At 59.6% G+C, this 14,410-nt stretch overlaps 2 protein-coding genes across 2 annotated transcripts in view; one reads left to right on the forward strand and one right to left on the reverse strand.

Annotated features, from left to right (window-relative positions):
• The first annotated feature begins 5,014 nt into the window (after positions 1 to 5,014).
• Positions 5,015 to 7,222, forward strand: LOC134142821 (steroidogenic acute regulatory protein, mitochondrial-like). The gene is made up of 7 exons (XM_062580367.1): positions 5,015 to 5,078; positions 5,185 to 5,307; positions 5,591 to 5,736; positions 6,416 to 6,574; positions 6,662 to 6,849; positions 6,938 to 7,031; positions 7,121 to 7,222. The coding sequence occupies exons 1-7, from the start codon at positions 5,015 to 5,017 to the stop codon at positions 7,220 to 7,222; spliced, it is 876 nt and encodes a 291-aa protein (XP_062436351.1).
• Positions 7,223 to 8,145: 923 nt separating this feature from the next.
• The window catches only part of ADAMTS14 (ADAM metallopeptidase with thrombospondin type 1 motif 14), a 29,101-nt gene continuing 22,836 nt past the window's right edge, over positions 8,146 to 14,410 (reverse strand). Inside the window, exons 14-21 of the mRNA XM_062579614.1 lie at positions 14,214 to 14,337; positions 13,714 to 13,797; positions 13,026 to 13,189; positions 12,071 to 12,236; positions 10,085 to 10,217; positions 9,784 to 9,991; positions 9,193 to 9,303; positions 8,146 to 8,236 (exon numbers count right to left, since the gene is read on the reverse strand). Coding sequence (XP_062435598.1) covers positions 9,256 to 9,303; positions 9,784 to 9,991; positions 10,085 to 10,217; positions 12,071 to 12,236; positions 13,026 to 13,189; positions 13,714 to 13,797; positions 14,214 to 14,337 — 927 coding nt within the window. The 3' untranslated portion in view covers positions 8,146 to 8,236; positions 9,193 to 9,255. The remainder of the gene's footprint in view (positions 8,237 to 9,192; positions 9,304 to 9,783; positions 9,992 to 10,084; positions 10,218 to 12,070; positions 12,237 to 13,025; positions 13,190 to 13,713; positions 13,798 to 14,213; positions 14,338 to 14,410) is intronic.

Raw genomic sequence — 14,410 nt, forward strand, 5'->3', positions numbered from 1 at the left:
GCCAGCAAGTGTTAGTAGACGTATATATTTTGCTTGTGCATATAGAATTAAAATTCATATATTGAGGAGCAGCTTCTGCCTAGGGCTGCCTTCTTTTTGATCCAAAGTTTACGTGTTGAAGGAGAAGCCTCTGGTCTCTCTTATCGCCTGAACAGCAGTTCCTCTTCTCTTTCAAACGGGGCAGGGGCTGAAGATAAGATCGCCTCAACCCTACGTGCAGAAGGCGGCGTTCCAGCAACAAAGAGATACAGCAGCTCCCCTTTGCTGCTTATATTTGGGCACTTTCGGTGACAACTTAGGAAAATCACAATTAACTTCAAGTAAATATTGTTCTGCTGTTTTGAATTCTCCCCTCAAGTCAGACTTCTATCTGCCACAAGAGTTGAACATCCCTTCAGCACCAGAGGGAGGCTTACAAGGAAAAGCTGTATTTCTTCATCCCTTTCTGGTAACAGTGCCTTTGAAATATTTCTACCTTTTTTTTTTTTGGCATTAGAAAACTTGCTTTTTAGGAAAACGAGGGACATTAAATACTGTCAAAATTGTGAACGTGATGCAGATGCAGCACAGACTCTCCCAGTTTTCGGAGAGGAAACGCAGTTGCTTTTTCATCCGGAGATGCTAATTCTGAGTGTTTTGATTATGTACAGAAATAAATGAGATGTGTTTTTTATCTTTTCCGTTTATTAGCTTTTCTGGAGCTATAGCCAGAATGAAGAGAAAGGCAGACAGCAGCTCCTACAGCACAAGCATTTCCAACAAGAGGAGCATGGCCAAAGCCAGCTGTACGTAAAGCTGCTCCCCAGAAACCCAATTTCTGGGTCCCTGTTTAGGGCTCTGCAGAGACCTGTGGCTAAACGCCCCATCGGGGCTACTGGCCACGAGCAGCTCGCCCCCAAAACCTGGAGAGCACCGGCACGGGCAACCCGCCGCCCCACGAGCGGGTTCCCGACACCAGCTTATCCGCTCCCTCCAATTGCTGCGAGGGGATTGGAGACCGTCCAAGGCGTTGCTTAAAATCAGGGCTTCCCCTGCACCAAGGCTTTGCTGATTACGGGGCGATCTCGCCCCGAGCTGGCCTCAAGGACGCCGAGTAATTGCCCGGGGACTTGCCCTCGGGTCTGAACAGGAGGATCCCTGCGTGGCCGTGGGAGGAGCAGCCCCTATCTATCTCCCTTGCTGCGTTTCTCACCCGGCTCTGCCAGCAGCCCGCAGAGGACTGTTTGACCCGAAATCTCCTTAAGTTAGGTGCAAAGCAGCTTCAGCACCTTATGCCTTGGCCAAAGCCAGGAGAAGGGGCATTGCCAACAGCCCATCTGCCATTTCGGACCGTTTCCGGAAACCTCTCCCTCGCCCCATTTCCTTCACCTCTCTGGCAGATAAGGAGATTTATAGAGGTACGTTTGTCATTCAGCTGGAGCTTCTGTTTCGTAGCGTAAACCAGAAAATGCCACCCTTAACCCTGGGGATGGGGGGCAGTAACGGAGCTGAGCGGTGGGCTACACTAGCAGAGAGCAGAGCGCTCACTGCCTGCGGCAATCACATGGTTTAAACAAACGGTTCCTCAAAAATACACCCAAGGAGGCATGGAAGCGCTCAGAGAAAGGGCAAGGCGAGGAAAAGAGAGCCATGGGAACAGGAATGCTGGAGAGCACGTGGAAAACACCCAGACAGCGCATCCTCTCCCCATACCTAGATGCCACCTTCTCCAGGGCTCCCGCCTGCAAACAGGCAGGAGGACACAAACGTTTGAGCACGTCACTAGTTACAACACAGCCAAATGAGGTAGAAAAGGAGAAATAAAAAGAACCTCCTCCTCCAGACGCGTGTTATTCCTAATGGACTATTAACCAGAAAGGAGGAGGGAAGAATTCACCGCGGAAGTTCTGGTTTCGCTTCCCAAAGCGCCGGCTACACGCTTGGCGTTTCCCGTTCGCGTTTCCTCGGGAGCTCAGGCTCAATGTCCTCAGGATGTTTCCAGAGCCAGTGTCCCATGGCTGAGCTGCACATCCCCAAAGCCTCCTTCCGCCCGGGGCGGAGGACAGCGGCGGCCAGGCGGGTCGAGGCGCCGGACCCCCTTTCCAGCGGGGCCGGGGCAGCCCGGCTGGCCCGTTCTCCCAAAGCGCCTGTGCGCTGCAGACCAGCAGTGACCTCCAGCGGCTGCTGCCAGACCCGGGGGGACGTGTCGTTCCCACCCCCCCTCAAATCGCACAGATGCCACAGCTGGTCCCTATGGGGCTGAGGGGCCAGGCTGCAGCCAAGCTGGCCGGGGGATCGGGGAGGCCAGCCCAGCAGGTAGCCACCAGCAGAACCAAATGCGTCCCGCAGCGGCCACCTTCCCACGTTAGGGACCGGGGCGGGCGCTGCACCGCTACCCCGCGCTCCAGTGGGTGCCTATGGAGGGCAAGCCTGGCCCAGTGCTTCCCCGTCTGCGAGACACCTGCAAAAAGCAGTGCTCCGGATAGGCTGGTGGAGAGCACGACTGGGAGGAGAACCGCTCTTCTGCCTTGCCCCCGCTCACCTGGAGCTGCCAGTTCTGGATAAGGGCAGGTGGGCCTGAGCTGAGCTCTCCAGGTGGCTACGCAGCGCTCTCCGTGCCTCCAGGTTGGCCACATAGGCAATTTTTGAATCTTTTTTCCCCCATAGGTCATTCTATCCCTGTGCATCTCGTGCAGCTCACAGGAGGACCTATGGGCAACATTCATCAGAGGGGGGTGATAAAACATTATCTACCTGTCTTGAAGCTTAGTGCAGAGACAAAACTAATGGGGACAAGTGTGCACAGAAGTGATGGGGATGTGTGTGAGAGGAGAAACCTTCCTCCAGGAAAATAGGGCCTCCCAGGGGGGTAGCAGAGATGCATGTTGATAGCATCATGCTTCATTCTATCACCATCCCCTCCTGGACAGCTTGCAAAAGGAGAACAGCCTAGCAGGAATACAGGATTTTCTAATTGCTGAGCCCTAGAGACTCTCCAGGCCCCAAGAAATTTCCAGGACTGAGAAAAGAGGCTTACAACTCACCAAACGAGTAGTGGGAAACCCAGCACTGAATGCAGGTATCTGGCAAAATCAGATCTACTGTGCAAGTGGAAACAGGCTACAGCAGATCTCCAAAACCACAGCAGCAAAGCATGCAGGTTCCTTGGGCTGTGTACAGGACACACATATGCCTGTGAACCTTCCCCATGGGTGGGATGTGTCTATGGGCATTTACCTGCTTAACTGCAGCAGCAGAAGTCACCTTGGAGCAGGTCAGAAGTGCAGCAACAGGCTGGAAGAGATAAGGAAGAGGAAGGGCATGAGCAGAGCAGCTCTTGTAAGGAGCACCAGCTGGGGGTTAGTTCTTAATAACCTGCCCAGCAATCTGCGAGCACACGGGAACGTTGCTCAGCTGCAGCTGGGCACAGCTGCGCAAGCAGCAGTGATGATAGAGAAAGGTTATCCCCAACGGAAAAGCCTGGAGGGCAAAGCTCAGGGCCAGAGCTGAAGAGGCAGGGAGGGAGCATGGGAATTGGGTGAGCAGAGGTGCCCAGGCCCTCGGTCTGCATTAAAAACCCTCTGGGGCAGCAGGGGCCAAACCCATGAGAAAGAAGCTGAGCAGGGGGGGGGCAGAGAGTCCAAGCAGCTTTGGAGACAGCCCAGGTTTCTGGGCTGTGGTTGAACACCCACGTATGGTTAAACACCCACGTATCTGCGTTAACACGGGAGAAAGGCCTGTAAAGGGCCATGGGACTTGGGAATGACGTAAGGAAAGCTGCTCCCAAAGGTGGGAGTTAGCTAACCCAGTAACCTCTTAGCTAACCTGTAACCTGAGAGAGCTACTTGGGAGCAACACCTATCCAGTTAGCATAGGACGCAACCATCATTAAAGGCTTTGAAAAGTGCCTTGGTTTTAACAGGTTGAATGTGTCTGATAACAGCTGTGTTTTAGCCAGATGAGCAGGTGCCAAGGAAGCATCAGCTTTCTTATGGGACTGTTCACCACCCCTGCCTCTCAGAGCGTGGTAGGAGCAGTGACACGATGCGGTGCTCGCGGAAGGTGTTTGGGGAGACATCTGTGTCCCCAGCTTCCGTGTGGGACAAGCGTTTCAAGGGGCAACGTCGAGGCCAGCTTCCTGCTGGGACGTTCTCCTCCATACAGGCATAGTGTGTTGACTTTCTTGGCTGCTAGACCACCCTGGGTCATCTGTAAGGGCCATCAGTTAGGTGAGAAGCTGCTTCTGGGAACTTGCATCCACTCAAAGGAATGAACCATCATGAGACAGGAAGACCAAATAGTCGTGTTTAACTCCACCAACTTTCTGGGTGAAAACAGTTATTTCCTAGCATTGCCCTTCTAGTCACTCGATTACTCTCTGCCACAGTTACTCCACAGTGGAAAGACATAGAGGCACCTCCCTTGCTACTCCTCCCCCACTTCTCTTAGCACATTAAAGCAGTACGCAGTGCGACACAGGTCCATCACGCTGCCGCCGTTACCGCTGCGAGCGCCCCGGAGCCACAAGGGAACAGGGTCTGCAGGCAACCAGAAGAGGGACCTGTCCCGCCGCAGCAAGAAACCTGCGGCACAGGGGACTGCAAGCTCCCTGCTGTCCCTTCTAGAGCCCCAGAGGCCACCTGGCCTGCTCATGCAACCGTTCTGGCTCGAGTTGTAGCATGAATAACCTTACGCCAGAAGACGCAGTGGCCTCACCATGGCTGTGAGCAGCGGAGGTCTGCAGGAGACTGCTGGGGGGGGGGGGGAGGAGAACGGGAGGGAGGCGAATAAGGAATGCGCGAGGAGCCGGCCCCGACGCCGCGACCACGCGGCGAAAGCTGGTCGCCGCCGAGCTCCCGCGGCGAGCTCCCGCAGCCGGTCCCTCCGGCCCCTCCTTTCGCTTGCCTTGGCCTTGAGCGCGCCTCCTTCCCGGCTGCTATCAGGTGCCGTCCTTCACGGCAGCTATAAAGGCGCGGGCGGGCGCGCGGCGGGCAGCGGGCTCGCCGGCGCCGCGAGGCAGCCCCCGCTCGGAGCCATGCTGCGGGCCACCGTCAAGCTGTGCTGCGGCATCGCCCACGACCACCTGCGCGGGCCGCCCGGTAAGCGGGGGGTAGGGGGCCGCGCCGTGCCCGGCGCCCTTGGGTCACCGCTGGCTCGGCTAAGGATGCCGCGGCGCGTGCCCGCCTCTCTCCCCCCACCCCCCAGGCCTGAAGACGGCGGCGGCGGCGGCGAGGCGGAACGACGTGCGGGGGCTGCTGCTAAGAGGGTCCCAGCGGCTGCCGTCTAAAATCCCCCGTTACCTCCAGCGGCTGATGGGGAAGGACGCCGGTAAGCAGCCTGCCGGTGCCCGCCGCCGCGTTTCGCAGCCGGACTCCTCCTGCCTCCCAGCGCGACGCGGCGTGGCAGGGGACGGGGAGGGGGGGGGGTCTGCCCTGACCGCTCAGCAGGTCCCGCCGCTCGGGTAGCTTCCAAGCAGCCAGCGCGGGCAGAGCACGCGAATCCGGCGGGTGCTCCTCAGGCTGGGATGTCCCGCACCAAGCCGCACAGACCGGGAAGTGCCCGGGCGCGGCGAACCTCTCGCGGTGACGCGCCGTCGCGCTTGCTCCTCCAGCCGCGTGCCCGGAGCCTGAAGGCGACCTCCGCGCCGGCCGCTTTTCCGGCGTGGACCTGTGCTACGTGAAGCAAGGAGAAAGGGCGCTGCAGAGAGCGCTGCGCATCCTGCAGCAGCACGACGGCTGGCGGGCGGAAACCACGCCGGTAAAGCCCCGCAACCTGCTCCGTTTGCTGCTCCGAGCCGGAAAAGAAGGAGAAAGCTCCAGGGCTGAGAAGCGATTCCGGGGGCGGGCGGGACGGAATTCGCTTCTCTTATCCCCTCGGCTTACAAGAGCAGGCGGGGAGTCCGAAAGCCGGCACGGGAGCAGCCGCGGAGCCCGCTTGCTGGCCTGCTGAACGAGCAGGCGCCAGGGACCGGCTTGGGAGGGGGAGAGGCAATATCCCGGGGGAAAGCGGTGCTTGTGCAGAAAAACCAGCGCATCGTGCGCACGCTGCAACTTAGTTATTTGTATGCAGAATAAACCAGGGCATCCCCAGCAGGTTGCAACTTAGTTATTTGTATGCAAAAAAAACAGGGCATCCCCAGCAGGTTGCAACTTAGTTATTTGTATGCAGAAAAAACAGGGCATCCCCAGCAGGTTGCAACTTAGTTATTTGTATGCAGAATAAACCAGGGCATCCCCAGCAGGTTGCAACTTAGTTATTTGTATGCAGAAAAAACAGGGCATCCCCAGCAGGTTGCAACTTAGCAATTCAGGGTGCCTGTTCACTCCGCTCCTCGCCGGGTCGCTCGGCTCGGCTGGAAAGCGAGCAGAGCGCCGGCTGCCGGGGAGGGCGACGGCGGCGGGCCGCGCAGCGTAACGGGGGCGCGGGGCTCTTGCAGGACGCGGGCGCGGCGGTGTGGAGCGCGGCCCTGCCGGGGCTGGGCCGGGTGTTTCGGGCCGAGGCGGTCCTGAGCGCGCCGGTGGGGCGGCTGCACCGGGAGCTCTTCGAGGATGTCGAGCGGATGCCCGAGTGGTACCCGGCGCTGAGCCGGGTGCAGGTAGGCGCGGCGGGCGGGACGAGGGAGACGGCGGCGGGGCGCCGAGCGGCGGCGGGGCGCTGAGCGCCGGCGGCTCGCGCCCGGCAGGTGCTGCGGCGCGCGGGGCCGGACACGCTGCTGACGCACGAGGTGACAGCCCGGAGCGCCGCGGACCTCGTGGGCCCCAGGGACTTCGTGAGCGTGCGGCACCGCGGCGCGACGGGCGCCGCCGTCTACCTCGTGGGCACGGCCGGCGGCGGCGAGCGGCTGCCCCCGCCGCCGGCGGGCTGCGTCAGGTAACCCCCTCCCCGGCGGCCGTCCCCCCCGCGGCACCCGCCGGCCCCGCGGCGCCCGCCCTAACGCTGGCGCCTTCCCCGCCGCCAGGGCCGAGTCCCGGCTGAGCTGCATGATCCTGCAGCCGCTGGCCGGGGACCCCAGCCGGACCCGCCTCACCTGGCTCCTCAGCATGGACCTCAAGGCAAGGCCCGGCCGCCCCCACCGCCCCGGCTGATTTTATTTTTATTTTTTTATCGTTTATCTATTTATTTGCCCGCGGTTTTTCCAAAGGGCTGGATCCCCGCCTCCGTCGTCAACCGCGTCCTGCCGCAGTCCCAAGCGGATTTCATCGGCCGCCTCCGGCAGCGCCTGGCGGCTGCGGCGCATCCCTGAGCTGCAGCCGCCGTCGTCATCGTCATCACCCCCCCCTCCCCGGCACCCCGGGGTGCTCCGCGCCCCATGGGGGCCTCCAGCACGAGGCCTTTGCGGTCTCACGGCCGAGCATTCGGGGCGCTCCCGGGGGGGAGGGGAAAAAAAAAAAAACACACACACATACATGGGAAGAGTTTGGCATTGATTTTATTTTTTTACATTGTTAGAGTTTCCCCCCCCCAAAAAAAAGAACCCAACAAAAAAATTAATAAATATTAAAAATTAAAAAGCTCTGAATCTCGTATGTACAAAACTTTATACACTGTAACGGGGGCAAGGTAACATCACGGGGAAGGGTCCCCCCCATTGAGGCTCTCCGTCTGTCCATCTGTCCGTCCCCCCTCCCCGCAAACCGCGCGCGCTCCCACGCTCTCCTCGGCCCCACCACATCCAGCGTAGCACCTTGGGGGGAAAATAAAATAAAATAAAATAAACAAGGAGCCGCGGGAAACCTCAGGGCGAGGCGGTCCATTTCCAAAACCATGGGTTTCCAAAAGGCAGCTGGGGAAGGCGGCAGCCCGAGAACCGTCGCTGGGAGAAAAGGGAGGGATAAGAAAGAAAAAAAAAAAAAAAAAAAAAAAAAAAAAAACAGAGGAGGGCGCGGGTGGCAGAGGCCTCACGTGGCCGGCGGCGCGGCGGTCCTGAGCGCGGGGCCGGGCTGCTCGGCACCCGCCCGCCGGCTCCGCGGCGGCGGGGACGCGTCCGCGGCGGTGGCCCGAGGCGCCGGGGAGCCGGTGGCACCCGGGACGCTGCACGGTGGGGCCGGGGCCGTGGCGGGGCTGGAGAGCGGCGGCGCGGGGCTGGGGGCGGCCGTTCCCTCGGGGGCGCTCGGCTCCGCGCCGGCGGGCGAGCTGGCGGTGGCGGTTTTCTTGCCGCAGGATTCGCAGCAGAGCTTGTTGTAGCCGGGGATGGAGCAGTAGCGGGCGAGCACTTCCATCTGGCAGAAGATGGACTTGTCCCCGAGGCAGGGCTCCTCTGCAGAGGGACGGCACCGAAGCAGAGCGCGAGCGTCAGCCGGTCGCGCCGACGAGCAGCCCCGCGCGGAGGGCTTCCCAGCCGCCCCCGCGGGCGCCGAGCCCACCGGGGCCAGGCTCCGGGCGCCGACCGCCCGCCATCCCGGACCCCCCTCCCGCCCGAGGGACCGGGCTCGGCGGCAGGCAGGAAGGGAAGGACGAGCCTGGGCTCGGACAGCCTCGCCCGGCCGCCCTGGGCATTGGGACTCGCCCGCTCCCAAGCAAAGGGGGAAACGTGCAGAAAGGATTTCCCAGCAGAGCCAGACGCCCCAGCCAGCTCCCAGCGGGTGTAAACACGGGAGACTGCAAAACAGCCAAGGCTGAAAGGAAACGGCACAGAAACTGGGAGGGGAAATGAGTGTGGACTCTAGTCCCCAACTTTCCTCCCAGGCGAAGACGTCCCAGCCCAGACCTCCACAGGTATCTGAGGGGTCTGCTCAAGCTGGCAGCATTTGGGGGTCTCAACTTCAGAAAGAAACGTCAGACACCCGGCAAGAGGCAGAGGCAGGAAACCGCGGGAGAGCCCCAACTCCACGAGATGGCAACCTAGCCTCAGGGTTTGCATCGGAGGCAGGCGGGACGGATCAGCGGCGGGCAAAACCCACGGCCGCCCCGAAGCCCCTCGGTGGTGGTGGGCGTCAGCCTTCCTTTGCACCCCTTGCCCCGAGACCCCAGGGCAGACCCCAGCCCCAAGAAGGGGCGCGGGCTGAACCTCTTCTCTGGTGCCCTCTGTTACAGGGCATCAGCTTCCTAATTTTCCCCTGAGAGATCTGGAGCCCCTCTTCAACCGCCTGCCCGTCGGAAAGGCATGAGGACGAGGGCCACGGAGGTGGACTCCAAACCCTCGGCAGAGCCTGCTGCCCCGAGCACGCAGCCTCTCACCGAGGGTGGCTACAAGAGCCGAGAGAAAAGACTTACTCGAGGAGATCTTGTTCACGGGATTTTTGGGCCCATCCTGGGGCACCCACTGCACTTTGGGCGTCACGTAGTCGCTGGTGCTGGTGTGGGCCGTGATGCTGGAGAGCTTCCCTGCAGGAGCAACCGGAAAACCCCTCAGAAAGGATTTTTTTTTTTTTTTAAGTAGCTTTTGGAGGGATCTCCAGAAAAGCCGGACCGCCGCGGGGAACAGCCGGCCGGCCGCCTCCTCTCACCTGGGCAGCCGGCCGCGTGGCACGCCTGGACGGCCTCCGGCTTCTCGCCCTCGCAGTGCGCGGCGCCGCCGTCGCTGCCCTTGCACACCACCTGCCGCTGCCGGGTGCCTTGGCCGCAGCTCGCCGAGCACTGCGCCGGCGAGAGAAACGCGGCCGCGGACGCTAGCTTCCCTCGAGACCTCCTTGAAAGACGCGGCTGCCTCTCGCACGCTTGCTCCCTCCCCGGGAAACCGCTCTGCCCTCCGAGCCGGGGCTTCGCGCGCGGCCCGCCGCTCCCTCCCGGCCTCCCCAACGCCGGCGCGCGGCAAAGGGGGCTTCGGCGTCCCCCCCCCCCCCCCCCCGCCCCGCGGCACCTCACCTGCGACCAGGCGCCCGTCCGCCACTGGGCCGGGCAGGGCGGGCGGCTGCAGGGCCTGCGGGTCTCCGGCCGCTCCCCGCCGCAGTACTTGGCGTGCACGGCGCGGCTGGTGCCGTTGTGCAGGCGCTGCACGCACTGCACCGCCCGCACCTGCACCCCCAGCTTGCCGCAGGATTTGCTGCAGGCGCCCCACTCTTCGGCCACCCAGCTGCAAGGGTTTGAAAGGGGCAAGGGCTCAGCGGCAGCAGGAGCGCGGGACGTCGCCGCCCGCGCTGGGGAACGGCCGAGCGCGGGGACTTACGCCGGTTGGGAGCACTCCTGCAGGTTGCACCGCCGCCGGATCGGCTTCGGCTTCTTGCCGTTGTCGCAGAAGTGCCGGTGCACCATCCGGTTGTCGCTTTTCCTCCGGCAGCCGTACTTGGTGTACTGGATGCCTGGCGGAAGCAGAGCGGCAGGGCGGGGGGAGTCAGGGCACCCCGCCAGCGCGTGGGCCCCCGGGCGCCAGGCTGCCCCAGGGCGCACCGGCGCTGGAAGGTGTTGCCAGGGCCAAGTGGGCTTGGTTACCCAGCTTTCTCCCCCCAAAAATGCTCTGCCAACACCCCTGGTCAAGACAGCAGCCGCTCAACCAGGGACCGTGAAGCAAGGGGCGCTTCTGCGGAGCACCCGACGGAGACGTGACCGTCGCAGCGCTCTGAGCCTTTAACGAGCTACAAACTCGGCTTCGGTTTTCCAGATGGAGGAAAAAAAAAAAAAAAAGGCCACATCACAAGCACAGCCAGACCCCTGCAGCAATTTGCCAAACGAACTGCGCTCGTCTGGGAGCGGACCAGGTCGGGACCGCGCTCGCGCGAGGCTCGAGCAGCCCGTCACCCTGGAGGTGCGCCCCGCCGTACCAAAGTCGGCGCAACGGGCAAGGGCTCAGCTTCCACCCCTGCAAGCCCCGAAATCTTCCAACACCTACACCTGCAGTTACAAGGTATCTTACCAATGTGTACAAGTACCTGAAGGGAGGGTGTCAAGGGGACGAGGACAAACTCTTTTCAGTTGTGCCATGTGACAGGACAAGAGGCAGTGGGCAGAAATTGAAGCACAGGAAGTTCCGCCTGAACGTGAGGGGGAATTTCTTCCCTGTGAGAGTGACGGAGCACTGGGACAGGTTGCCCAGAGAGGTTGTGGAGTCTCCTTCTCTGGAGATCTTCAAGGCCCGCCTGGATGCAACCCTGTCTACCATGCTCTAGGTGACCCTGCTTGAGCAGGGGGGTTGGACTAGATGATCTCCAGAGGTCCCTTCCACCCTTACCGATTCTCTGATTCTGTGATTCTATGAAAGGAGAGCAAGCCAGAGCCAGCAGATCTGCACGGGCTATTAAAACCTTCTCAGCGCTCTTTCCACAGAGCTGAAGTTTGCTTGTTCTACACCATGCTGTCAGCAGCCAAGCAAGCCGCAAGCTGCCTGGCGCGAGGCGAAAGCGTCAGGTCTTATCTATCATTTCAGAGTCAGTTAAGTTGGAAGCGACCTCTGGAGGTCTCCGGTCCAACCTCTTGCTCAGAGCAGGGCCAACTGCAAAGTCGGAGCCAACCGGTCACATCCAGGCAAGGCTTTCGCTAGCAAACACCGCAGCGGCAGCACGCAGCTGCACGTGCTTCCTCTCTCAGCACGGCCAGAGGGGACGATCCAGCAATGACTCCTCCACGTAAAACATACCCATGAGCTCATGCGCACTACCTCCCCCACAATCACGGCAGCTCCTGGTGCCTCTGCTCTACACGGGCACCCCTCTCCATGCAAGTTTTTGGAACTGAGTCATCTTCAAGATCACTACCCCTTGGCTCAGAGCGGGTTAAAATCAGCCAGTGGGTTCACAAATGACTGCAGACACACGGATGGACAGACAAAAGCATGCACACACGTGGTCGTGGATGCCTTTTTCCACAGGAAATCTGGCTCAAACGCTCACCTTGTGCACGTAAACTGCTCTGCAATAATAAAATTTAACACTCCTATTTCCCTACGGTAGAACCTCCAAATTAACAGAGGAGCCAAGAGCAAAGCTATCACTCCGTCAGGTTCGGGGAAGCAAGCCAGGCCTCTAAGCAGCACCACAGGAATCTGGATGTTCTCCTCAGACAAACTACGTCTCAAGCCTTGCAATTTGTGAAGCAGTTTTAAAAGTGCATCTGCATGTTACCAAGCCAGAGTTCCCTCAAAGGACTCACGCGCTGTCTGACAAACCCAAGCAACCTCCCAGGCACGCGTTGCAGCCTACTGCAAAGCAGAAGGCAATACCTCCTCCGCACGCCTTTGAGCACTGAGACCAGCTCTTGAGGGCCCACTCGTAGGAATCCATCTCCTCGAGCAGGACGTTGTTGTTCCCAATCATTGGCAGCAAGTCCTCGTGGATGATGTACCTGTACACCAGGCTGCTCTTCGCCTCCTCCTCCTGAGGGGCAACCTGGAGGCAGAGAGAGGGCAATCAAAGCAGAGCAAACAGAAGAAGAAAAGGAAACCACAGGGCGAGTGAGGGAGAAAGGAGGAGAGAATCGGAAATAAAGCAGTCAACATCCCAACGTGGTACTGTACGTGTGACATAAAAAGTAGGAGAAACTGAAAAATAGAGTTTCACAAGAGTGAAACACAATGTGACAGCAGTAAGAAAGAGAACAAATACCTATTTCATACCCAGAAATCTCAAGTCTGTCCAAACCCTTTATCATCTCCAACATGATTAGCTGAGCCAAGGGCACTCACAGCCTACCCTGCGGGAATGTACCTCCCCGGTTGGGGAGAAAAACACTGCCCCAACTTGCACACTTCAGCCGTAGCTTGCATGTCCCTGGTCTCTTCCTGACCTGCAAAACCACAGTCTGCACCAAAAGCAACTGCCAGCCACCAGGAGCATTGGAGACAGGAGCTCAGAGCTAACCTTCCCTGGATCTCTAACTCGCTAAGTCCGTGTCACTACCTCGAGACATGCAACCGCAGCAATCAGTGCACAATTCAAAATACGGCTGGACTCTCAAATACCTGAGCGAAGCATCCTCACGCTACTCCTGAGTTCAGCTTATTGCCACTTGAGCTTGGCTGGTTCGTTTTGCCATTTTTAGTGATGTGCCCTATACCCTTTCTCTGCAAAATTCTTCCTTTGCCTCCTCCTGCATCCCACCTCAGAGCATCTTCCCTCTCCGCATCGCTGGGAGACGGTTGCTGCGACTCTCCCGGGGGATGTGTTAGCAGGACTCACCAAAACGGTGATGGCTTCGTGCAGGGGGCCACTAGTTTTCAAGCTCTCCTTGCCGTTTTCAATAGTGTATTCCCATTCCAAGCCCATCCCAATGAACACTTTGCTTTTGGCTTCCTTGCCCTTGGCATTAAGGATGAAGTCCCCCGTGGCTTGATTTTTGACAGCTAGAGAAAAGAAGCAGGTATTTACAAAGTCATTTCTTCCAGCCACTGCCTTTGAAAGGCAGTGCAACGCCCCAAACAATCCCCAGGCTGGATTTGTCAGATTAGGGCTTTAAAGTGAGAATATTCCCAGTGGAGCACAAGTCCCTGAAGCTCCTCTAAGCTGAGGGTCTTGACCGACGCATCCAACACACCAACCCCGGACATCACCCATCACACACACGCCCCCTGCTACACCGGGCTGGCCAGAGCGGTGGTGGGCTTCGTTAGCCAGGCGAACCCTGACTTTGCCTTGGAAAAGGGGCCCAGAGGTACTCGTTTCTCTCAAGCAGGACCTGGCTGTAAAATCAGCCTTTTGCTCTCCATTACTGCTTTCTGGGTGCAGTTAGCTCCTTGCATTTCCATGCCTCCTCTGAAAGAGTGGCTCGTGCAGCTTTTCAGAAAGCTCAAGTTTTCCCTGTGGAAGCAGCACCCAGCAAAATCAATCGCCACGCACCTCTTGACCTCCACGACAGCTCACGACTCACCGATGCTGTGGGACGCTGGCTCCATCTCCTCTATCTGGACATGCCTCGCCCCAGCAGGAATCTCAAACATCTTCAAAATGCCCACTGAAAGAGAGAGAGGAGGAAGGAAGGATGGAAGAAAGGGCTTTCAGAAAACGAATAGAGGGACAGTGGCGTGTGCGTCCTCCAGACGCCACCTCTTTGGGGTGCTGCTGTGGGATGGAGGTGGCTCCGGGGTGCTCCCTGTCCCTCCGGCTCTCCGAGCAGGAGGCGGGCTGGATGAGCTCTATGCTTTGACTACTCTGCTCTCCTGCAAGGTCTGAAGACCTGAAATATAGCGGCTGCTTACTGAGCCCAGCCAGCAGCTCACTTTTTCCCCCAGCAAGACCTGCTAGGAAGTCTCCCATAGCCCTCCCGTTCCCTTCGTGGTGCTGCCAGGAGCTGGCCCACTGAAGGTCAGTTGGAGAAGGAGCTAGACCATGGTCTATGGAGAGAGGTGTCGCACGCCACTGCCTTCTCACCCAGCTGCTTCGGGGTCTTGGCCAAGGTGCCCTTCACCGTCCGGCAGTGAGAGTTGTCCCCGCCGCACACGCCGCACTTGTCATCCTGCTTCAGCGAGCCGACCTCCTTGTCGCAGCCGACGTGCTATCGCCCCGGGGCGGGAGGCAAGCGTGGGGTTAGGTCTCCCCTGCTCAGCAGCCCCGCGCTCGCCCCCACG

This window comes from Rhea pennata, chromosome 7 (genome assembly GCF_028389875.1).
Source record: "Rhea pennata isolate bPtePen1 chromosome 7, bPtePen1.pri, whole genome shotgun sequence".
Lineage (NCBI taxonomy): Eukaryota > Metazoa > Chordata > Aves > Rheiformes > Rheidae > Rhea > Rhea pennata.